Here is a 24996-nt window from a genome sequence, read left to right on the forward strand (position 1 = left end):
GACTATACTTGGACATTCTTGACTATGGATCATCCTGGTAACTATGCTTATCTCTTTAATGTTTAGTGAGGGCCAAGAGCCATAAGTTTTCTTGTTTTGAAATCCTTATTAGTCTAATTGCTAAATTCTTTACTGAATAAAACTATTCTTGTTGTTAATGTGTCTGTATTGTTGTAACTGAGATCTCAAGGCTAAACTCCTGTGCCTTCTGCTCACCAAATTACACTACCTTGGTAAGATTAACTGCATAGCTCTAGATTGAGTTGCTAATGTGTTAAATCCCAGAAGCCAACTGAGATTCTGGAATCTCTAATCTCAGGCTGGTGAGGGATTAAGTTTAGAGATTCCGGGTGGCAAATGCTCTGAAATCCAGAGAGGGCAGTCTACTTCTCTGGGTGTTGTTGGTAATGTATTGTACAGTATAGGCTTCCCCCCTCATTCCTAGTCAGGTGTGAGGGGCAGGAAATCTATACAGTGGCCCGTCGCAACCTGTTTACTACCAGATTTTCCCCAGTGTCTTTTTACTCTGCTTCTGCAGACCAAATGGGTTGCCGATGGGTGTGGGGTGTTTCCCAGATGTTCGTGTCTGATCGCACCTGTTACATCTGCCCAGCATTTGCACCTATGGCAGGGCTAATTGTGCATGTGATCACAGCCTTTAGTACTTTTAGACTTTACTCAGCCTATTTCAGGTTACCTGTGAGCACATTCAATATTTACCAAAGTCAGTGATCAGTTCTAATGGACCTTTCGGTTTAGCTACAATTACTAACTGTAGGACAATTGCAGTTGCCTTGAAGAAGAAGTTGGAATATTGTATGAGCAGAGTAGCCCCATTACACAAAGTCAAGGGAACAGAGCCAAGGTGAAGGAAAAGGGGGGTGAGTAGGATGCATCCTGCAATGTATTGATTGGGAAAGCTGCCAAAGGGTTTTCAGTTCAGTTCGTTTTAGCCTCTGGCCATGAGAAAAAGTTGCAAACAAAGCAACAGCTAAACAAACAACAGGTTAAAACAGCCAATCAATAACCATATATTACAATGCCTATAAATATACATAACAAGAGGTTTTGACAGATGTCAAAACAGATGTCAAGGAAGTTTGAACAAAATGGACAGCACTTAAAATAATACATTCTTGATGCTAACAGACACAACTCCCTCCTCTTCCCCCACCAAAATGTACTTGATTATGTTTTTGTGCACGTCTCTTTTTTAAAGCTGTGAATATATTCCTCCATAGTGAAGTTACTTCCTCTCGCCCCATCCCAGCCCCAGTTATAAGAGGATGGGCTGGTTTCTCTATACCATCTGTGCGCAAAGGTAGTTAAACTACAATCTTTTCTTTGTGTGGTATGACCAGTTGTTAATTCAAGGTGCAATAACTTTAAGCGCAATGCTCAAGGGCTTCACCTTGTTCTCTGTGTCGATATTGTCTCACAGCACAATCCTCAGCAGACTTACACCCTTCTAAGTCCATTGAAATAAGTGGTTTAGAAGGGTGTAACTTTGCTCAAGATGACACTATTAGATGTCTGTGAATCCAGATACAAGTGCATTAATCTGTTTTTGTTTGATACATACAATTGGGTTATTATTTTTGAATGTTCTGCTATCTTTTGGTATGGGAAGTATATTCCTTTGAGGCAGAGGTAACTGAGAAGACAACCTCTTGACAGGAAAGTGGAACCACAGCTAAGGTCAAATAAGCTCCTGACAGTGATAAGTGTGAATATTATTTTTGCTTCTATGCCAAATTTTATCACCTTCCCACCAACAAGTTGGGTGCTTTCAGTTAGTCTGTACATGTCAGAAAACACTACTTCATCTAATGTTACGAGTCATTTTTGTAGAAACATTAGTGTCAGATCTTGACAACTGTTTTCAAAAATTGTGTTTTTATAGAATGCTTTTTAGAAGCCTGCCATTCAACTTCTTTGGCAGCCATTTGAAGCCCATTTCAATATTTGGGATGAGTAAGGCCGATTAGCATCATTTTACCACATTCTTCCTGATGGGCTAATAGTTATATAATGACCACAAATAGCCTCCACACCCTGAAAGTGACAGACAAAGTTTCAGATTCTACTCTTGGGCAAGATGTTAAAACTCTTTCCTGCTATGGAGTTTTGTCTTCTGCTTGCTAGGCTGTGCCTCAGGTACCAATGACCAATCGTTGAGTTGTCTGCAAAAAGCTGGAAAGACCTGAAGGTCACATATTCCAGTCTCTGCACTGAGGCAAGATTCTCTTTAAAAAAAAATCCTAACATGTTACCCTCTTAGAATTACCTGGGCTAACAGACAAGTAATGGGCTAACAGACAAGCAATGGGCATATTCTGGTTCATACCTGGAATTCTAATTCTCAGGTCAGTGAGGATGGAGCTTCTTGTTGATTTTAATGGAGCTGGGTCACATCCAATAAGAATAGCCAAGGTTTGCTATAACAGAAGTAGCTTTAGGACAATAAAAGCTGAACCCCACAAATATAAATGACTCAAGGAAGAACATGCTGTAGGAAGGGATGGTGTGGGCTAGACAGCAAAATCCAAGTTTTCAAATAAATATGGCCTGGTGACTAAAACGTCCATGGCTGAAGAATGTATGTAAACGTTTGCAGAACATTTAATTTTCACCACAGAATGATCACAACTGTCATTGGAATAAAAGTCTCCCAAATCAGATACTATAATTTCTATGCAGTCTTGACCTTTGGTATCTCTCAAGAAATTACTGCATGAAAGGAAGACAGCAGGTTAGGTTGAAGGAGAAGGTGAAAGATTAGAGTGCAGATTTTCTCTTATCATTGATATGCTCAGGTCTCCATGTTCTTTTTCCTCTAACCAAGCTCCTTCAAAATTTAACTGGCTCTTCGCCTTTGCAAGAATTCTTGTGCCCCTGGGTGAGGGTCACTAGCTATTCTTATCTTGGGGAATGAAGAAAATGTGGGATGGTGAAGATGGTATATTTGGTCAGTCTTAGAAATTGCAGGAAGATAATGAATAAAAAGCAATTTTCTAGTCTATTGGGTCAGATTCATTTAGCACATCAATCTTGTTAAGCCTGTGAACACTTTTTGGAATTTTGAAACTCTAGAATTCTAGTGGGGACAGCTACAAAATGATCACCATATGGGGCACAGTCAACAATCAAATAGCTACCATGGGGTCTTGATCTAATAATGAAATATTGGAAGGTTCCAAACAAAGTGTCCTTATGCGATGAAAATAGCTGTATTGGTGTTCTGTGTAGACATAAAAGTGATCCCTTCAGGACTCTTCTGAAGCATGTACTGCTCCTGAGAGATGGAGAAAAACCTGGACTAGCTCTTTGCTTTGAGAAAGAAGTAAGTGAGCATCAGAAAACACATCTGTACCATCATGACCACCATGGATACCACATTTGGGCTCATTAATTAAGAGCTTTACAGATCCAAACTGGAGCGTGAAATATTGTGACCCTGGACACTGCAGAAGAAGAATGAACCCTCCTGTAACATACCATACAACAGAATTACCTCACTAAAAGAGATGCTAATGTAATATTTCTAGTCTCTGATGGAAGAAACCATGGATAATATACAACAAAATAGGCCATGGCCTATCTGAACTGAGAGTTGAAGTTTCCAGAATTCAGGCTCTAGTTCTTAGTTAGCAAACTATTCCACTGTTGGATGATATGCACAGTTTGTCTGAATTGAAAACAATAGGAGAGTTGTGTGGTGTCACAGGCAAACTCTATGTTAATGAATCCATGCTATCTTCATGCAGTACCTTTCCACTCATAAACCAGCACTACTGAACTAGTGGATGCCACAGAGATGACAGCTAGAACTACTAAGCTGCTGCATGACAAGAAGCAGAGAGGGATGGCTATGCATGTAGTGAAAATCTTCCCTAGCAAATCCCCAGGATCTATTCTCTGCTCTAAAAAATGAACTCTCTGACTTCCTGTCTTCCCAAGCCCTGCAGAAACCATCCAGAAAATGCACTCATCTTATTATGCAATATATCCTAAGTTTCCTATTCATATTCAAGAAGTCTAGAATTAGTTTTTTGATGTATGGGACACAAGAAACAAAGTCTGAGCCACGAATTAACATACAACTGAACAAAATAAAAATAAAGCATCAGTGCTGTGAGCTCATCAGTGAGCTAAATACAACCTTCATAGCTAATGGTTTGATGCATATAAATGACTGACAATTGAGACACCCATACATTTCACAGATATCTACAACCATCATCTACTAGCTTGATGGTTTAAAACAGTTACAAAAGATCAGCCATAACAACAGAGCTTTCTGCCACATGACCAGTATTCCATACAGGAAACAGTGCAATGGGCCCGTGTGAGCCCCACCTGCTGACCTTTCACCATTGTGCCACATTTTCCTAGGAGACCTCCCCAGGCCTCAGACCAGGTTGAGGAGAGAGTTCAGGTTCACTCTCATCCTCCTTTGCTCTGAGTTAGACTGCTCTAGCAACAGGGAGCCACCTCTGCCCCATTTCTTCACTGGCATTCACGGAAGCCTCCCATTTAAAGATGCTGTCTCCACCCCATTTTGTCCCCTGGGACATAATGCCCTCCTGCTGGCTAAGCCTGTGCTCCAATTACATGGAAGCCCTGGCCCCTGCCTGCCTGGACACAACCTTTCAGACTAGACTTTGGCTGTTGCTGCAGCTGCCACATTCCCCAGCCTCCTGGCACAGGGCGGCCATGCCATGGAGCTTCCCTTGTTGGTGCCAGGCAGTTCCATCCTCCCCTCTGCTCCACCATAAAGTGGCTTGCAGCTCCTACATAGACAAAACTTATGTGGGGCATGCCTGTAGTAAGGAGGGCAGATAGGTGAGATTGAGAAAAAAGGCTGCCTGAATCCACCCCTTTGTTAATTGGAATGGTAATTTAGATTTGTATTATGAAAAGGCAGGGCAATACTCTTTGGAAAATCAGAGTTTTGCTTTATTCATAGCAAACATGCAGAAGAATAGCAAATGAGCAGACAGTGGGGAAAAACACAACAAAAGCAAGGCTTCAAAAATTGAAAAACATGAGAAGATGCAAGATTACTCTGAGTTCATGGACACCAGCTCAGAGTTAGACATCAGGGAGGCTGTTATGTCATGAAGATAAATTTCTATGAGAAAGCATTTTTTTAAAAAGCATGCTCATAAGGGAACTACACAACTATAGAGCTCAGTTTTAAGAGATTGAAGTATTATCAAGAAATAAAGTCATGGCTTGTATCCCCATTTATCACTGACTTCTTATTCAGAAGGATTCTTTAGAGTCCTCAATACCCAATACAAGTGATTATGGATAACATTCTATTATCCAAACATAGAAAAATTACAAACAAGGATCCATTATGAATGAGACACCACAACTGGCTTGTTTGTAAACTGTAGTGTTTGTGGGTACATTGGCTTGGTCTCCCCAAGTCACTCAAGCCCTCAGTTCTGAGGTCCTCCTGGCAGCATCAAATTGCGGCTGCCTTGTTAGTTAGGGATGTTCTACATTTCTATCTAGTTTACTCATTCTGATTCAGATCCATTAAGCATTTTTCTGTTACCCCAAGCATGATTTTTTTAAAAATAAAACACCTTAATGTGGATTTGCTCCTAAGGATATTCCAAGATTACTCACTAGTGCAAATTCCTTGTTGAGAATCATCTGCTCCACCAGCGACGACTCATTATGGAAGAGATGTGGCTGCATGTGACTCCACATATGTGGAAACCACCAGAACTCATCCACAGAATTTAGCAATAGGTCATCACCTTCATCCTCTTCAATGGTTCCTGCAAAGATAAGGAATAACTGTAAATGATATTCTGAACTATCTTGAACATTTTTTTGTCATATGGATGATTGCTACATAATTTATGCTTGAATTTTACTCACTGAATTGTATTATAATAACAGATCATATAATGCTAAAAGGCGTATAAAAGAACAAAATTTAAATTATACCTGCATTTAAATTATACTGACACATGCAAGATTCCATCACACATAGACTGTCCTTATGTCACCTAAACCTATAGCTTTACCATGCCACAGATCTGTGGCCCAAGAGTATATTATGCTGATGTGCCAGCTACTCAATTAATATGTGAATCTCACTGCATAGAACCTAGCAAGGCTGGCCACCTGCTCCTAATTTCAAGGAATAGATCCTTATTTGTTTATTTCATGAATATTCATGTAAATGAACAGTTGTGCTACAAAGGCGACAAAGCAACCTCAGTGTAACAAAGTACATATGATAAAGGGAGCGTGTGTAATAAATAGTGCTCTGATACATATAATACATTATTTTATTATGGTCTGTTCTTGATTTTGGAGCACTTCAAGTGGTAAACACAAACCCAGCAGTATGGATAACTCATTCAGTATAACATCTAGGTGGTGCCTGGAGATATCTCAGAATTACAGCTGATCTCCAGACTAGAGAGATCAGTTCCCTTGAAGAAAATGACTGCTTTGGAGGGTGGACTGTACATCATTATATCCCACTAAGGTCCCTCCCCTCCCCAGAACCTATTCTCCTCAGGATCCACTCCCATAACTCCAGGAATCTCCCAACCTGGAAACCTCTTTAAACTGGCTCTAAATCTCAGCTAAACTGTAAGTTACATCTAGGGGTGTGCATTTGGCAATAGCTGAACCACGAAAATCAGAGATCTGTATTCAGCTACCAGTATAGCTGAACCCAAAAAAGCCGATATTATCCAGCTTTTTCCCGGGTTTATTTATTTATTTATTATCTAAATTTATACCCCGCCCTCCCCCGTAGGGCTCAGGGCGGCTTACAGTCAAGATAAAACTTGCAACATAAAACAACAATACAAAATTACCAAAATATATACATTTTAAAAGCATATTATACAATTTAAAAACCCATCCTCAATCACATGAAGTGCTCGGTGAAACCAGGACTCCCAACCCCCCCCCAAAAGATGGCGGGATAGTACCAATGATTCCTGGGAGACAGTCTATAGCGTCGCTATTTATTCAGATGTTCCAAAAGATCTTCCCGGGCTCTTTTCAAGGCCTCCACCAGCCCCCCCCCCAGATGGTAGCATAATGGGGGGGGGCAGCGGCCCCTACTCAAAAGCCTGGTGGAAGAGCTTCATCTTGCAGGCCCTGCGGAACTGCATCAGGTCCTGCAGGGTCCGGATCTCCCCTGGGAGCTCATTCCACCAGGTAGGGGCCGCTACCGAAAAGGCCCTGGCCCTCGTGGCGGCCAATTTCACATCCCTGGGGCCCGGAATAGATAACAAGTTTTGGGCCCCAGACCGTAGTGCTCTTGGGGGAACATACGGGGAAAGGCGGTCCCTCAGGTAGGCGGTCCCTCAGGTAGGGTTCATTTTGCTATACCAAAAACAAGGTCTTTAAACCTAACAGCCTGAGCCACCGCCGACAGTCAGCTGTTGGGTTTAAATGCCTTTCGTTCCCTTCTTTAAATGCCTTTCTTCCCCGTGTCAAGTAGGCTGGGGAAGGGAAGGGTAGGCATGCAGCCATGCCCCCTTCCTTCCCTGCGTCTCTCCATTTTTGCAGAGAAACTCGGGGAAGAGGGGGAATGTTTCCAAGATTGGGAAGAGAAATGAAGGCATTTTAAACATGCCTGGGTTCCCTGCCTGATCTTCTCCAGGTGCCCTGCATGCCTGCCCTTTGCTTCCCTAGCCAGCCCACCATGGCAGGTTGGCTCTCTGCTTTTGCGGAGAAACTTGGGGAAGTGGGGTGGGGCATGTTTAAATGCCTTTCTTTCCCTTCCCCAGATCGAGAAGAGAAAGAAAGGCATTTTAAACATGCTGGGGTTCCCTGCGGGGCACCTGGATAAGATCAGGCAGGGAACCCAGGCATGTTTGCATGCATGCCCTTTGCTGCCCCCTTCCTTCCCTGAGCCTCTATGCTTTTGCAGAGAAACTCAAGAAAGGGAGGGAAAGTGGATGGGGGGCATGTTTAAATGCCTTTATTTCCCGCTCCAAGATTGGGGAGGGAAAGAAAGGCATTTTAAACATGCCTGGGCTCCCTGCCTGCCCTTCTCCAGCTACCCCATGTCAGCTAGAGAAGGGAAGGCAGAGAGCAGAGGCTTTCCCTTGTCAATTTCACTCACAGCTAACTGGGGGGGGGTTAAATTGACAAGGATTCGGAGGCTCCCAACTGTCTGCTCTTAATGATATCATTTATCCTACTATTCCTCCAAGGACTCCAGGGTAGCATACATGGTTCCTCTTCCCATCCTATTTCATTCTCACAATAACACTGGGAAGTAGATCAGGTTGTGAGACAGAGGATGCAGTCACATAGTTGTTTTGATCAGGATTCACCGCTGTTCCCTCTCGCCTGTAAAATCACTGATCAGACAGCCAAATCTGCCTCCCACCCCGAAGCGGGCTCACTCGCACAATGCTCCCAGTTCTCCCCCGCATTTTCCTACACCTGGAAAAATGAGTGTGATTTGGTTTCCCCCCCGACCGCCATTATGTGCATGTGCAGTTATGCACATGATAACACTCGCACATGCACAAATGATTAAAAAAAAATCCCACGCTGCCACTTGGGAGGCACGGTTGTCTGAACTCATCATGCAATTCAAGAGGGACGTGTAACCAGTTTTCATCCAATAAAAAAAGTCATGGATAAACTGACAGCGGAAGCAAGTTGCGGTAAGAGGTCAGTGTGACCACAGCCAGAGAGAACAATCCCCTAAGCATGCCCAATCATATGTAAGTCCCATGTTATTCAGTGGGGTTTACTCCCTGGAAAGCATCCTTAGAAATGCAGCCAGAGCAGCTGGGCTAAGAGCATCATGGTGATTTATGGCTGAGTGGGGATTCGAACCTAGGCCTCTCCAGTCTTACTCTGACACTAATCACTACACCACTGTGAATACAAGTAGTCTGGTTTGTGACTTGCACCTAAGCATTAGGAATTCACTGTTCTACAGAATTTGATTTCCCACTTTTGTACAAAATACTGTGTATATACAGGTTTCCAGTTACTTCTGCTCATTCATGCCTTTCTTTAATGTAGGTTGCTGACGCACACAAGTGCATTGATGAAATACACAGAGAAAGAAATCTTGATGTTTCACAGAATCACAGGAAGGTTCCTTTTTTAATGGCTTTTCATCCCTCTTCAAAAGTGCCTCCATGCTTTGTTAACTTACTTCTCATGCATTAATTTTAGAAATTAATGTTAGAAATTCCCCATGTTAATTTTGATAGAAGATGGAGCAGAACTCAGAGTGGAACCAACCCATGGAACAATAACAAAATAAAACAGGAAAATCTAGTCAGCCCTGTTGAAAAGAGCACTTCATTTTCCTTTCAGAGATCTTGCAGGGGTAATTGAGAAGTGTATGCCCCAGTAGCTTACACTTAGATCCTACTGGTATGCAGTTTGAAAATAATTTCTTGAAAATGTGGACATCTCACTTTACTTCTGATGGCCTCTAGGTTTCTCTGTGTTGCCAGTGTACTTTGCTTTGAGATTTTGTAGTTCTAGAGGATGTGTACTCAAATGGGATACTACTCTCCACTAGGGATGGGCACAAACCTTGTCATGAACCTAATTTCATGACAAATATCACCTGGTTCATGGTTCGTGAGCCAAGGGTCATGTGATTGTGCCCGCAAGGAATCTCTCATGACCCTCCATGTTTTTAGTGGAGGTTTGTGTCAGGGTTCATGCAGCAGACATGCTGGCACCAATCAATTAATTGGCAAAGCAACAGGGAAATGGACTTCCAGGTGAACTCGCAACTTGGACTTCACTCTTGTGCAACATAGGTTGCAAAAGCCATTTAAAGGGAATTTTCCCTTTAAATGGCTTTTGCAAGATCTCCCCCCTTCCATTCTGCTGGCCTTGGGGATCCACCACCAGGGAGCTGCCCCCAGCAGAAAGGGAAAGGGAAGATCTCTTCCCCCTTACCACATCATGGACCTCATGGAACAAACTGGTTCAGTAAATGGGGAGGTTCATGAAGGTTTGTGGTTTCTGTGACCTCACAAAGCAGGATGAGCCTCAATTTTCCTGATTCACACCCATCCCTACTCTCCACTCGGTGTTCTCTGTATTGCAGCCCATTTATGTTGCTGCATACAACAAAATGGAAACCGTTGACAAGTGACCCTGTGCTGGGTCTGGCCGGTTGCCACAGATACCCTTCACTGAAAGCTGGATACACAGACCAAAAGCAAGGCAAGAAACAGCCGAAGGTCTGAAAGCCAGGAAATCAGTCAGAGTTTTCAGGAGCGAGCAGCGAAGGCTGATAGCCGGGAATAGGTCCAAGAATGCACGGTTGCTTCCGCACTGAGGCAGGTGAGCGGAGTTGTTTATGACCCTTTCCTGGGAGTCAATCTGCAAAGACTCACAGCCCCTCATGTTGCCTTTCCAACAGCTTAAGTCTGGCACTCTTCCTTCTCTTTTGCACATTCAGATGCTGCTGTGCCCTGCATCTGGGACAATCAGGTGAGCTAGGTGGGGATTCTGGCCTCAGAGTGTCTCCAACTGGGGTTGCTGGGCCAGGTTCTGGATCAGTCTCTTCCTCTGACTGCATCTCAGTCTCTTTGCCTTGCTGCCCCTCCTGTGAAGATGCTGGGGCCTCTTCTCCCTCAGGTGCTGGTAAAAGTTTCTCTTCTGGGCTGACTCCAGAGGAGGCTGGGTTGATCCATGCCTCTTCCTCATCTGAGGAATAGTCAGCCTCAGCGGAGCCAGAACCCAAGACAGACCCCTTCCAAACTGCATAGACCAGCCCTATGCATCATTTCTTGATCATGCTAGAGTGGGACAGATGGAAACTCCTGGCATAAACTTTCATGTTCTTTCCTAATTGCTCTTTATTTGTCCACAAATGTAAGCCTGTTTTCCTTGCCTTCATAGATCTCAATTATCTGGAGGATTAACCTAATGAGTCCTCAGGGTAGATTAAAACTGAATAAAATTTTATCATACAAAATTTAAAAAAAACCCAAGAGAAAAAACAGAATTGCCCATAAATTATACAAAAACACACAGAGAGACTAGAAAAAATAAAGCAAGCCCAAATGCCCTATGAAATTGAACATATTCTCATTGTTATTTATTTCAACAGTTTAATTGCAATTATCTTAATAGCCAGAAAGCAAGGTAGAGCCCTTTTTTGGGCTTCCTAAATTCAACTTAAGTTCAAGAATGGAACAGAGCTTTGTGCATTGAGGAGGAATGAGTCAGTAAGGCAGCAGCTTCACTGTGCTAATAAAACATGTTCAGCATCTTACATTAAAAGCCTCTGTGGGTAAACAAGTCACATTTACGGTAATTAAAGAATACCTCTCCATGTTTTATTTATAGTGAGTCAATAAAGTGTATGTTTGCATGGAGAATACTTTGACATCCTGCCTCTAAGCAGAAGTGACAAAACAACAATTCTACCTTTAAAAGTAGGGCTCACTTTGGAAGTTGGATGCCTGGCTGGGTATACACTGCAGCCTGTCCCTTAATGGAAGTTACTGACAAGCCTCAACTCATTAAGTAGTTTTGTGCTATTTTAGTCAGCCTTAAAAAAAAATCCACTGGGGAATACATTTTCACACACACATGCTCACATTTTCTATCTTGGCACCAATCTCAAATTCAATATTGATAATATTCAAGTTGGCTGCGAAACAGAAAATTTGAACAGTTGGTAAGTTATACAAATTTTATCACCGAGTTCCCTCAGGACATGGGGAGAGTGAGGAATCAGAAAAAAGAATGATCAAACATGGAAACAAGAATTTATTTAGTGTAGACAAAGCCCTTCTCATTAGGACATTATATATTATTTAAAATTAAATTTTTCCCATCATTTAAATTGCCACAAAATGTTTCCATTTTCTGAGTACTCACAGAGTTTGACCTTGTAGTTTATCTCAAGCATGACCTTTATAAAGCTTTACCCATAATGCACTCATTTCTGAGGTAGCTATTTTTGACGGCATGCGCATAGCGTCTGAATAATAATGATATCAGGATGCTGTATCTGAGCTATATACAGTGGCTTTTATTTACAGTTATTTACACAGTCCATTCCACCATGCGGTATCCCAGATTCACAGAACTGACCGACAAGGTGCTTCGCAATACACTCTTCCACTGGTGTGGAACACTTGCCTCTGGACTACATTCCATATATACAGTACTTGCACCAATCAGAGTCATTTTGCCAACTCATGGTGACACAGTTAATTAGCTGATGCAACCTAGTGCAACTTGCATCTGGTGACCCTGTCACATGACAGTCCTACCTGTCACCCAGATCAGTTTAATCTGACATGTGTGCATCATTGGCTGTCATCTTGCATACATATAATACAATATGCCAACAATTTTTCCTCATGGGAAGTCAACAGTTTTATATGTCTTCATGACTTGGCATCTAAGATGAGACATACTAATAACCATGACCAGCAACATGTAGCTTATTTTGATCTGGAGCTCAGGGATGCGTGTGGGGGAGTTCATTTCTCCTCCAGTGGTGAGGAATACTGTGTTAAATGTTTTTATCTTTTTTTTACTTTCTTTGTTATAATCCTGGATCTAGGCACAGTTTGGTGTAGTGGTTAAGTGCGCGGACTCTAATCTGGGAGAACTGGGTTTGATTCCCCCGCCTCCACTTGCAGCTGCTGGATGACCTTGGGCAAGCCATAGTTCTGTCAGAGCTGTCCTTGAAAGGGCAGTTCTTGAAAGAGTTCTCTCAGCCCCACCTATCTCACAGGGTGTCTGTTGTGGTGAGGGGAAGGGAAAGGAGTTTGTAAGCCGCTCTGAGACTCCGAGTGAAGGGCGGGGTATAAATGCAATCTACTCCTCCTCCTCCTCCTCACTTAAATAAATCTCCTTTCATCTTTACATAACAACGTAAGAAAAGCCCTGCTGGATCAGACCAGTGATCCATCTAGTCCAGCATCCTATCTCAAACAGTGGCCAACCAGTTCCTCTGGAGGGCCAACCACAGTTCACAGAGGCTGAGGCCTTCCCTTGATGTTGTCTCCTGACTTAGTGCCTCTGAATGTGGAGGTTCCCCTCAGACACCGTAGCTAGTAGCCACTGATACATTTATCCTCCATGAATCTATCTAATCCCCTTTTAAAGCTGTTTATTCCTGTGGCCATCACTAAATCCTCTGGCAGCGAATCCCACATTTTAACCACTCTCTATGTAAAGTAGTATTTCCTTTTCTTCGTCCTCAACCTACTTACCATCAGTTAAATTGGATGCCTTCAAGTAATAGTTTTTGGGAGAGGGAGAAAATTTTCTCTTTGTCAACACTCTTCATCCCATGCATAATTTTATATGTCCTCCTTAGTCGTCTCTTTTCTGAACTGAAAAGTTTCAGACTCTTCAGCCTTTTCTTGTAGGGAAGGTGCTCCAGTCCCTAAACATCTTGGTTGCCCTCCTCTTGTTACCGCTAATGTCCTGCCTTGTTGTATGGGGAAATTAGCTATGCAGCAGGCAAGGCCAGAGGGGTACCTGTACACCTGTCTATATCAAGGTCCGGTACAGTAGGAAGACTCCAAATGTGAAGAGTAAATTAAATAGTTTTTATTAAAGTATTTCCCTCATTACATTCACACTAAACATTCAAAAAGAGCAAGCAATTCAGAACTAAGAAAGCAGAGGTGATTGATAGCAAATAGAGGGGTCAGTTTATTTATTTATTTATTTATTTTATACTTTCAATTTCTATACCGCTCAATCCCGGAGGCTCTGAGCAGTTTACAAGCATTTTACATTCCTAACTAGGGCCACATACAATGTATATCTAGGGAGGTGAGTGCCTACCAGGCACCCTGCTGGCGTGTGTTTGTTCTTTTTCCTTCTGCCGCTTCCTTACAGTGGAATCTTGTCTCGGCGGGCTCCGCAGCAGCTCCTTCTGGGGAAGCTCCCATAGTCTGCGACTGTGCGATGACTTTCGCGCGCCGGCCTCTGTCCAATTGGCTCCAGCCATGCTGCGTCGCCGCGTTCTCGCGTCTCAGGGCCAATCCCCGCCTGGAACGATTGCTGCTTGGTGTTAAATCGCCGCCATGTTCTTTCACCAGATCGCACCGCCGCCGGTACCACTGCTCCACTCCTCCTCACCGCCACAACGCTGGAATGTGAGTGCCCCCCCGCACCTAAGGCAGGTACCCATTTATCTACTTGCTAGGCTTTCGAACCGCTGGGTAGGTGGGAGCTAGGACAGGGGCCGGGAGCTCACCACAGGGTAATACAACCTGTCCAGATGTGCAGGGATCCATGGAGATGAGATTATGGCCCAAACCAAAGTTTGGAAGTGAACTGCCAGTTGGCATCAGGGGCAGACACAAAATCTGAGGCCATGTGCTCTGACAGATATAGACACTGGAAAACAATGCAGACCAATGGAAGGCCTTGGGGGTTGGTCTCAGGTGAGAACTATATATTTTCTAGACCAATAAGGAGTCCATGGAGGAGTGATACCAGGCGGAGCATAATTCAGGTGTGACCAATGAGCTTCCAAAAGGGCAGAGTCCGAATTAACAATAGCTGTGATGGGATTAAGTCAGGTGCTGGATGGTTGGCTGGGAGTGTCCATTGTGGAACAATAGGGTAACCTGGCATTTCCCTGGTACCAGACAAAAGAAGTGATGTTTCCTAATGTACAGCAGGATGAACCTGAATGGGAGACCATTCACTAGACATGGAGAGTTAATGTTTACCTTGATAGGTCTGGCATAGGTGTAAGAATGCAGATATTTTAGACAAATATATAGAGACAGGAATGAGAGGATTATTCCAAAGGTATTTCTTGACATGCAAGTGAACCAGAAGTTGGGGCTGGAAACATGCAACATCCTTTATTCATGACAATAGCACTGACCAGAGGCTCCTTGTCCCTGCCTGCCTGTACATTTGACAGAGAAAAGACTAGCCATTGGTCAGTAGAAGATGCCTGAGGCGAGAGCAGAGACTTGCTCATTCTAGTCATTATGGAATGAGCTGACAGGAGAGAAGTGTGCGTGTGGCGGTGAGGGGGTGCTTGCATGGAGGATGTTTGGCAGTGAAGCCAGCCTGGAGAATCTTCACTTGGCCTGAGTTTTCCCAGCCGAGATGTGGTTCTCCTAGCCTCCCAGTAAAAGCCACTGCTTAAGCCAAGCCTGGCTTCATGAGGGCACTGCTTTAGGAAGCTCAGAGGTTGTTTTGGGGTGTCTCTCTCTCAGAAAAGACCACCCCAGGTTTCTACTTTTTCCAGCTCTGCAATGTCCTTTTAAGACACAGTGGCCAGAACTGTACACAGTATTCCAAATGAGGCCGCACCATAGAGGGGCATTAAAATATTATTGTTGTTGTTTTTATTCTCGATCCCTTTCCTAAGAATCCCTAATGCAGAGTTTGCCTTTTTCACCACTGCAGCACACTGGGATGACTCTTTCATTGAGCTATTCATTACAACCCCAAGATCTTTTCCCCTCTCAGTCTCAACAAGGTCATACTCCATACTGTACTTGAAGTTGGGATTTTTTTGTCCCAGTGAGCATCACCTTACACTCACCAATATTGAACTTCATTTGCCACATTGTTGCCCACTCATCCAGTTTGTGGAGGTCCTCTTACAACTCTTCACAGTCAGCCTTGGTTTTTACCATCCTGAATAATTCAGGGTCCTCTGCAAACTTGGCCACTATGCTACTCACTCCTAGTTCCAGTTCATTTATGAATACATTAAATAGTACCTGCCCTAATACCGATCCATGTAGGACCCCACTGCTTACTTCCATCCATAGTAAGAACTGTCTATTGATTCCTATTCTTCGTTTCATGTCATTTAACCAGCTTTTTAATCCATAAGAGAACCCATCCTTTTATCCCATGACTGCTAAATTTACTCAGGAGTCTTTGGTAAGGTACCCTGTCAAAAGCCTTTAGTCCAGGTATATAATGTCTATTGGGTCACCATTGTCTACATGCTTGTTCACTTTCTCAAATAACTCAAAATGGTTGGTGAGGCAGGACTTCTTTCAATCTATATATCTATTCCTCAACTGTGGGTAGATCTGCAGATATCTAAATCTGCAGATTGGGACAATACAGAGAAAAAGGAGATTTTTCTCGAAACTTGGGGGAAGCCCCGGGTTTGCAGAAAACTATGAAATCGGGGGGGGGGGGGGGACAGGGGGTATTTAAATCCCCCCTAAAAACTAAAGCATTGTCTCTGCATGTGTAGACAATGCATCTACATCTGCCAGAGTCCCAGCAGTGATGATGGGTGAAGGAGTGACACCAGGTGAAGCCTGGAGCTGCTCTGGGCTTGCCAGCATCAATGTCAGTGTGTGTGCCCCCCCCCAAGCATGGCATCCCAGCAACAGAAGCTTTACTGTTGGAGGCCATTGGGAGCCACAGGAGGCCTAGCAGTGGAGGCCTGGAGCTGTCCTGGGCTCATTGGTATCGATGTATGTGGGGTGGAGTGCATTGGGGGGGGTGCAGTGGCCTGGCACCGGATGCTTCAGAGCTGGAGCACTTCAGAAGCCACAGCAGGTCTAGTGGCAGAGGCCTGGAGCCACACTGGGATCACTGGCATGAATGTCATGGGGGTTGGAGGGGGGAACATGGTGGTTCAGTGGCAGAAACCTTAGGATTGGAGGGCTTTGGAAGGTCCAGTGGACCTGGTGGTGGAAACTGTGCTGGGTTTGACAGCATCATCATTGGTAGTGGGGGGTAACTTGGGAGGGAGCATCGTGTCCTGGAAGCAGCAGCTGCAGCAATAGGAGGGCATGAGCCATGATACTCATGGGGGGAATCCCTTTCCTCTCTTAGCTGGCATTGATGGGGGGATTAAAGTTAAAAGGGGGAAGAGATCCCCCCATAAATATTGTGGGTACCGACTTGTAATATATAATGATCTGATCCAAAGCCTAAGGTTCTTTTAGTCCAACGTTCTTTTTCTTCAGTCGTCAAGCAGATGCTCTTGGCAGGGCACCAAGTCCAAAGTATCCCCTGGTATGGGCTTGAACATGGAAGGTTCCACCTAGTCATCAATCCATTGGAATCTTCCATATATTTACATTTACAAAATGAGGATGATGGTCATGTTTGAGCTAGGTCTTGGCTCCAGAAACTTATTTTTGTGGCAGAGAATCATCCTCATAATACCGTGTTTCCCTGAAAATAAGACACTGTCTTATATTTATTTTTTCTCAAGAAGACTCAATAGGGCTTATACCACAAATGCATAGAAATCCTGCTAGGGCTTATTTTTTGGGTAGGTCTTATTTTGGGGAAACAGGGTACATGAAGAAATAATGCCAGTGTGGTATGGTTCACACAGTTTTAGACAGGGGGGTCTATGAGGCTGATCTTTACCAAGTTGTTTGACCTCAACATCCACAAACCTCTTCAATATGAATTGAGGGAGTGGCTATACCTGAACATGTCCACATAAATTGGCTGTACGTATGAAAAAAGGTCCTTGCTCCTACACCCCGCTATGAGTAAAATCTACTCTTTATGCTGTAACCTTTAGGTCTACTTTAAGCATTACTTTCTCCTGCTCTCATTATGAAAATGTATATAAGGAAAGCATCCCAGAGTGTGTAATTACAAAACATTAATAGTCAGAGATTTGCTTCTCCCATTTCTCCTGGAGATTTTTATACCAATCATGTACCCCATAAACATATGTGAATTTTCATATATATGTTTTTTACTTATTTAGGGAAATTATATGCCACTTCTCTTGGATCCTGCCTGAGGAGGCTTGCAAGAAAAACCAATCCATAACATAAGCATAATGCATGATCAATATAAAAACAAGCCATTAAAAACAAGCTGGGGCATAAAACAGCATAAAACAACCACAGGACACCTTAAAACAGAGCGCAGACCATAAATCAGGTAAAAAGACAAATCCTCTCAGTTAAAAGCTTGGGTAGCCAAAAGGCCAACTTGGTGGGCATCTCAGGTTGCTAGGGCTTTGCCCTCAACAACTAGGAACTCTTGGAACAAGAGAGGCAGGGGGAAAGTGTTGATCAATGTTACAACACTCTTAAGAATTTCACAAAACTCTATGGTAAAACTCTTATCTCCATTTTCCAGTTTGGTGTAGTGGTTAAGAGTGTAGACTTTGATCTGGGAGAACCAGGTTTGATTCCCCACTCTTCCACATGCAGCTGCTGGTGTGACCTTGGGCCAGTCATAAATTCTTTTAGAGCTGTTCTCTCAAGGGCAGTTCTTGAGAGATCTCTCTCAGCCCCGCCTACCTCACAGGGTGTCTGCTGTGGGGAGGGGAAAGGAAAGGGATTGTAAGCCACTCTGAGACTCCTTTGGGCAGTGAAGGGTGGGGTATAAATCCAATCTCCTCCTCCTCCTCCTCTCCTCCTCCTCCTCCTCTTGCCTCTAATTCAAGCAATGGTGGGGATCAGAACGTAGCAGTAGAGGATCTCCCTCTATACTGGATAAGTTGGCAACCAGGTGAGTCACAATGGGGAGGGTATTCCAAAGGTGAGGTGCAACCACTAAAATCAGGCCTGTAGTCAGGATTTTTTTTTAATTTGGGGGGCCTTTAAATAAGTCAGGGGGCACCTGCACACATACACCCAAGTGAGCACCATAAATAATTTTTTTTTTAAAAAAAATGAAAGTTGGTGGGTCTGGTCTGGATGGAAAGACGGGGGGCCTTGGCAGTAAGTGCGGGGCTGGGACCCGAAAGACCCCACTGTAGGTATGCGCCTGACTAAAATGCCGTGTCTCTACCAGTCTCACTTCTGAAGTCAGGGGCACAGAGAGCAGGATTGGAGAGCAGATCTTAACAGGAGGGCTGGGCAGTATGGGCTGGCACAGCCTGTCCCTCCACATTAGAAATATAAGCAACGGTGGCACATTTTCTATGGGAACCAGAAAAGGCAACGTGTGCTCCTTACTGCTCTGTAAAATCCATCAATCAGCTCCAAATGCCTTGGGACAGTTACTCTCATCTCCATACTTATAAGGAGCTAAAATTAATGAACTCAGTTTTAAAAAGAAGCACTATCAATGACTTCTATGTACATTCCAAGGCACAAACCTGCTTAATATCAACACAGTTTTTCATGAGGCCATTCCTCAGCTGTAATATAGCAGAGCAGGGCACTCTGCCCATAATCTTCTTATTATTTCACGTTACTATGTAGCGGAGAAACTGTTTCAAGGCTATATCTGGGTGAAGTTGCCTATACAAATAACCTAAAATAATCTGATCCAACTACTATTAAAAGAACATTACTCCTAGACTCCTGTCTATGAAAGAACGACTCACCAGGAACCTTGCTTCATCCATCAGCTTAATTCCTATATTGTTCCTTCATGCAAGATTGACAACAATCTCCATGGATTTCTCCCTGCCCTGGAGTTGGCATCACTGAAGCAACTATTAGCTGTCCTTGTACAGTCTCAGTTTTAAGGACACCTGCAGCACCTACAGATCCCTGGAGAAACCATACTGCTACTGCTGCCAAGAGAATAATCTTTGTTTTTATTATCTGCCACTGGCTGCTTTCATTTGTGTTTTCTAGTAGCTTGGCAGCCTTGTCTTCCATAGACAAAAAGAATCTTTTCATGCTATTCACTACAGTGATCCAAACAGTCCCATTGTGGTAAGGGGTGTGTGTGATTCAGGCCACCCTGTCAATGTCAGTGTACATTCACTTCTGTCAATGTCAATGTGAATTCACTCCATAAACTGAATTCAACCTGCTGTGAACGTTCATCACACTACAGTAAACCACCCTCGGGTATGCAATCCTTATGAGTAAGGTCTAATTGAAACATGACCCTGCTGGGCATGTACAAATAACCCCCCCCCAAGGGTGCATTCCACATGTCTGCAGGATAGTATAAATGGAGTTGCCTTGCCTTTGTGTGCATTAGTGAACACACTGGATATACTACAGCAGTGGTGCATAGAAAGCCACATTTTTGCATATGCCCGGCATTATACTGAAATCTGCCCCATTTAGCTCATTGCATTCAAACATGCAATAGATCCTGCTGGAGAGGGTCATGGCTCAGTGGTAGAACATCCATTTGGTGTGCAGAAAGTCCCAGGTTCAATCCCTGGCATTTCCAGTTAAAGGATCTGGCAATAGGTGATGTGAAAGATCTCTGCCTGAGACCCAGGAGAGCCACCGCCAGCTTGAGCAGACAATACTGAGTAGACAATACTGATTGTGATGGACCAGTGGTCTGATCATTATAAGGCAACTTCATATATCTATAAATACTGGTTAGCAATTGTATGCCAAGAGACCAATTCTAGGGTGAATGTAGTCCATAGCAGGACATGCACATATAACTGGTTCAGCAAAGGGCTTCACTGTCAGGAAGTCAGCATAGGCCAGCTTTTTCCAGCAGCTTTGAATAAGCAAAGATGGAATTGTAAAATCCAAGGATTACTCAAACTTCACATTTTTTCCATAAAAAGATACCTTAGGTGCTGATGGTAGTAGAGCTAAATAGCTAAGCTCATTCCACTAGAAATCTTTAGGACTGCATATCCAATCTCAACATTAGCAACTCTGGCTGTTTATTGTTTAATGGGTTGGGGAAAGAGCATGCAAGATCTCATGCTCACTTTAGATACAAGGTTCCAGGGAACAAAATGCAAATATGGCACAATAAAAATTAAAAACCAATGTTCATGAAACTCTTTTGTACAGCAATACATTCATCAAAACAAACAATAGCATTCGTTCATGTTTGGTTAACAGAATTATTTCAGCTTCCAGGGTCTAGTCTCAATGGCTACACTTAAAAGGTAGCTACTCTTTCAATAATGTGTACCTTTCCCCCCAGCAAGAAAAAGGATAACTAACTCGCTGTTCTGCTGAATGGCCTGGTACCATAGCCAAGACTCACACAATTACTTCATCTCTAAGTTCTATATAGTAACCATGAAACAGCACATGGGCTCAGTATATGTCTCCCCTGAACCTAGGGTTGCCAGACCCCCAGTCGGGGTGGGGTTTGCCCTGATTTCAGGGGCTCCAATCTGCCACCAGCCAGCCGGCTACCAGAAGAAGCCCCACCACTCTAACAGCCCCCTCCCATGTTGATGTCATCAGCATGATGACATCATGCAGAAGTGACATCATCACGCCAGGCATGTTGCACAGTGATGCTCTAGAATTTTGGCCAAAATTCTAGGCTAACCATAGAACTTTGATCAAAATACTAGAGTGTTGCTGCACGACATACCTGGTGTGACAATGTCATTTCCACATGATGTTATCATGCCAACCACATCACACGCAGTGTCTCCTCACCCTCCCCACTCCCAGAAGGCTTCCTCCCACCCTCTGCCATCTGGGTAAGTAGACATGGCAATCCTACCTGAACCACCAGGACACAAGCTATAATTTGAAGGGATCTGCTTGTAGCAATCCTCAAGGATTGTTGATTATGGATGGGCATGAACTAAACCACAAAGCAAAATTAATCACAAATTTCGCCCTGTTCGTGGTTTGCCAACCAAAGTTCATGACAGGTCTACTGTCATGAACTCCCATGAACTTTTAAAGCCGTTCATGGCAATTTGTGGATAGAGCAGAAAGCTGCAAAAACAGCTGAGCAGCGGGGAGCAGCCTGCAGTCCCTTAGCTGAGGGGCAGAGAGTGTTTGTTACCTGCCTCTCAGCTGTTTTTCAAGCTTTCTGCAAAGGCCATTTAAAGGGACTGTGGTCCCTTTCAATGAGGTTTGCAGGGCCATAAACTGTGAACCGACACAAACCACATTTTTCTGGTCTGTGCCCATCCCTATTGCTGATGGCAAACCTTACACTGTGCTGACGCAAAGGCTCTTCTCTACTCTGGTTGACAAGAGTTTCAAAGAGTCGGCACACCTATGTTCATGGGTATGATGATAGCAAACCCAACTGAATCTTTTGTACTTTCCCTTCTGCAATTCCACAATGCTAGCTGATCAGTCAGGACTGGAAGCTATTACAGCCTGAATGGGTGGCGTGGGACCAGCCTGAAGGGATACAGCAGGGAGCATTTTGCTGCCTCTGATATGTGCCAGCAGCAATTGTCTGCCTTCACTTAAAGCTGGTTCTTAATAAAGAAGGAACATCACTGGGAAAGGACGGCAAACAAGTGCAGTTTAAACACAGAATGAGACTTAAAAGAAGAACGCAGGCAGATTTGGAATGCAAAAATGTGACAGGAAGCAAGAAATGCTAATCTGCAGAATCAGTGGGTGGGTGGGCAGAATCAATTAATTACTTAGAACTGGAAAGGTGAAGTAATCCTCTTTTCATTTAATTTAAATTCCTTTTAATCCACATATTTTCTCCCCTGGGCATAACAGTACACTTTAAAATCAAACCATTCCACAATGCATTCTCTCTTATGTGACAATAGTACTTCTGTAAACCCAGTTTGTAATCCAGTGAAGTCACTGCAGGGTATGCCTCACAGAGAAATACTACTTCAGATTAATGGGGCTGGATGAGTACCTCAGTTTTTGACATTTTTATCTTTTATTCTACTTGATAGGACAAGAAAAACAAAAATCAGCACCAGTTTTGCTCTTTCTAATACCTGGCATTAATGTATATTTCTTTTACAATCTCCAACCTGACATAATCTGTTTAGGAAAATGACCAATTTTGACACACACTGAATAATGCACTTTCAGTCCACTTCCAATGCACTTTGCAACTGGACTTTACAGTGTGAAATGTCAAAATCCACTCACCAATGATTACTAAGGGCATTGGAAGTGGATTGAAAATGCATTATTCAGCATGTGTAAAAGCGCCAGAGTCCTTAAGAACATAAGAGAAGCCAATGTTGGATCGGGCCAATGGCCATTCCAGTCAAACACTCTGCATCACACTATGGCCAAAAATACCAGGTGCCATCAAGAGGTCCACCAGTTCCATTCACTTTTACTATATATGGCTGAAATGAACACCTCAGATTCCTACTGCCCTTTCTGGTGAAATAATTTGAAGGACTGGAATCCCACACCTCAAAAATGCATATGGAAATTTTGAATCAGATTCTGAACTATTAAATAATATTAAATATATAGTTAAATATCTGAATGTTTCCATCTATGAATTTTAATTTATTAAAAATGGTAGATTTCAGTTTTGATGAGCCAGGTTTTTTTGTTTTTATTTGTTTTTTTGTAACTTTAGGAGACATTCAAAGGTTTCCTCCAAGTGCCACTCATGATGTGAGGGTGAATAAACACCATTAATTCAATGTACTTGTCTTGCAATTTTGCTGCATCAAGTATTTTGGACAACATTCCTCCAGTGATCCATTGTGAAATTCTGTAAACATCATTCATGTGGATGTACATGCAGAATGCATTTAGTTATGCATATTATGTGTGCTTTATAGGTATTTTACAAGTTTTTCACTCCTTGTTTCCAAAATATTTCCACAATATATATCTATATATAAATGCATATCATTACAATATAGAAGACAGTCTGAGAAAATATGGAATTCTCTTGCATTGTATGACCAATTCAGATGGGAATGGCATATTCTGGATAGAATTCCTATTGGGAAGCAATTCAGAATCATTCCCAAGGCATGACAAAAAAATTCATTGCCCTTAAAGGGGGGGCGGTAGCAAAACCCTTTGCTCCTGAAGAGAGACAGGCATATCACTGTTTTAAGTATTACTTGCTGGGGGACTCTAATATTCTAACTTACTCTAAAGTGAAATTAGGGCAAAAATGATCAAATTACATTAAAAATCATTTTCAATGTGCATAAACTTCAGTACTGTTTTGCCAGCTGAGATGAATTTGCTTTAAAATTCTTTCACCTGCTTAAGTGCTACCTGAGACTCCGTGATTCCTTCTTACCTGTGTGGTAAAATTTTCCTGAAAATCCAAGGTTGAAGGTAAAATTTGCAACCTGAGTGCGTAGTAAAGTTTGAGTCTCTAGTAAGGCCTGAAACAAATAAGAAATAGCATGCATTTAGAAAAAAAAATTACCTCATTTCAAAATGGAGGCTGAGCTTCAAAGTTAAGAATTGTAGCACATTTAGATGTATGAGCCCCTCCTCCCACTTTAATCTATATCATAAATATACACCAAGTTAAAGAAAGAAAATATAATGAACTAAATTTTGTGATTAGTTTCATGATACAACTGTAATTTTTGTATCATAAGCAAAAACTCCAGTGATATCGTAAGTAGTAATGCCTATCAATCTAGGCCTCCCAAATTCAAGAAAGTACGCAAAATGTAAAATTCCCAGTCATATGGGTCTGTCTTCCTTCTCAAAGAACTCTGAGCTTCTTACAATAGGACCAGTTGTAGCCTCTTGTCTAAAGCCCTGAACTCGAGATAGTATGCATAGGATTCCCATGTGATCTTCCATTGAAGCAGACCCTGTTCTGCCCAACTGCAGCAGTACCAGTTCATTTACCTTCAAAGCACATCCTACAGGTTAGACCTATACTTTCACAATGTTCTTACTACTCTCCTATCCCTCTAATCCATACTCAATCTATGTTTAGAAGAAAAAAATATGGACAGATAGCATGTATCAAGGACAACTCTCTTTCAGCTGGAACTGGATTTCACCAGAGAGATAAACACCAATGTGGTTCACACAGTTCACTGATGAACAATAGGCACAGGTTTGCTGAGATAGGTATAGTTATCACTACTAAGTGACACTGAAAGAAGAAAGGGATTCTGTGCCTTCACCAGAAGGCATCAGGTGGTCATGTTAGCTGCTGCTGCTGCATCATGCAGGCACACAGCTACTGAGTGAGCAAAAGAACCCAGTACCCAAGGGTGACACTATTATAAGTACTCCCTCCAGGTATTATTTAGTATCCACTCAGGAACCATGTACTTGCACAGTGCTGCATTGGGCTGATAGCCAGTGGCTGGCATCTGACGGGTGACTAGTGGGTGGAGACATGGGGAGCACTATTATGTTGATGGCGTGACATCATTTCTGGAGTGAACCCAGAAGTGGTGTCACATCGCTATAGGGTTCA

At 43.0% G+C, this 24996-nt stretch overlaps 1 protein-coding gene across 1 annotated transcript in view; it reads right to left on the reverse strand.

Annotated features, from left to right (window-relative positions):
- The window catches only part of LOC107110279 (bifunctional heparan sulfate N-deacetylase/N-sulfotransferase 4), a 123285-nt gene that overhangs the window by 92106 nt on the left and 6183 nt on the right, over positions 1-24996 (reverse strand). Inside the window, exons 2-3 of the mRNA XM_015411043.1 lie at positions 23845-23932; positions 5644-5798 (exon numbers count right to left, since the gene is read on the reverse strand). Of these exons, the coding sequence (XP_015266529.1) occupies positions 5644-5798; positions 23845-23932 (243 nt within the window). The remainder of the gene's footprint in view (positions 1-5643; positions 5799-23844; positions 23933-24996) is intronic.

The sequence above is a fragment of the Gekko japonicus genome, unplaced genomic scaffold, assembly GCF_001447785.1.
Source record: "Gekko japonicus isolate JY-2015 unplaced genomic scaffold, Gekko_japonicus_V1.1 scaffold362, whole genome shotgun sequence".
Classification (NCBI taxonomy): domain Eukaryota; kingdom Metazoa; phylum Chordata; class Lepidosauria; order Squamata; family Gekkonidae; genus Gekko; species Gekko japonicus.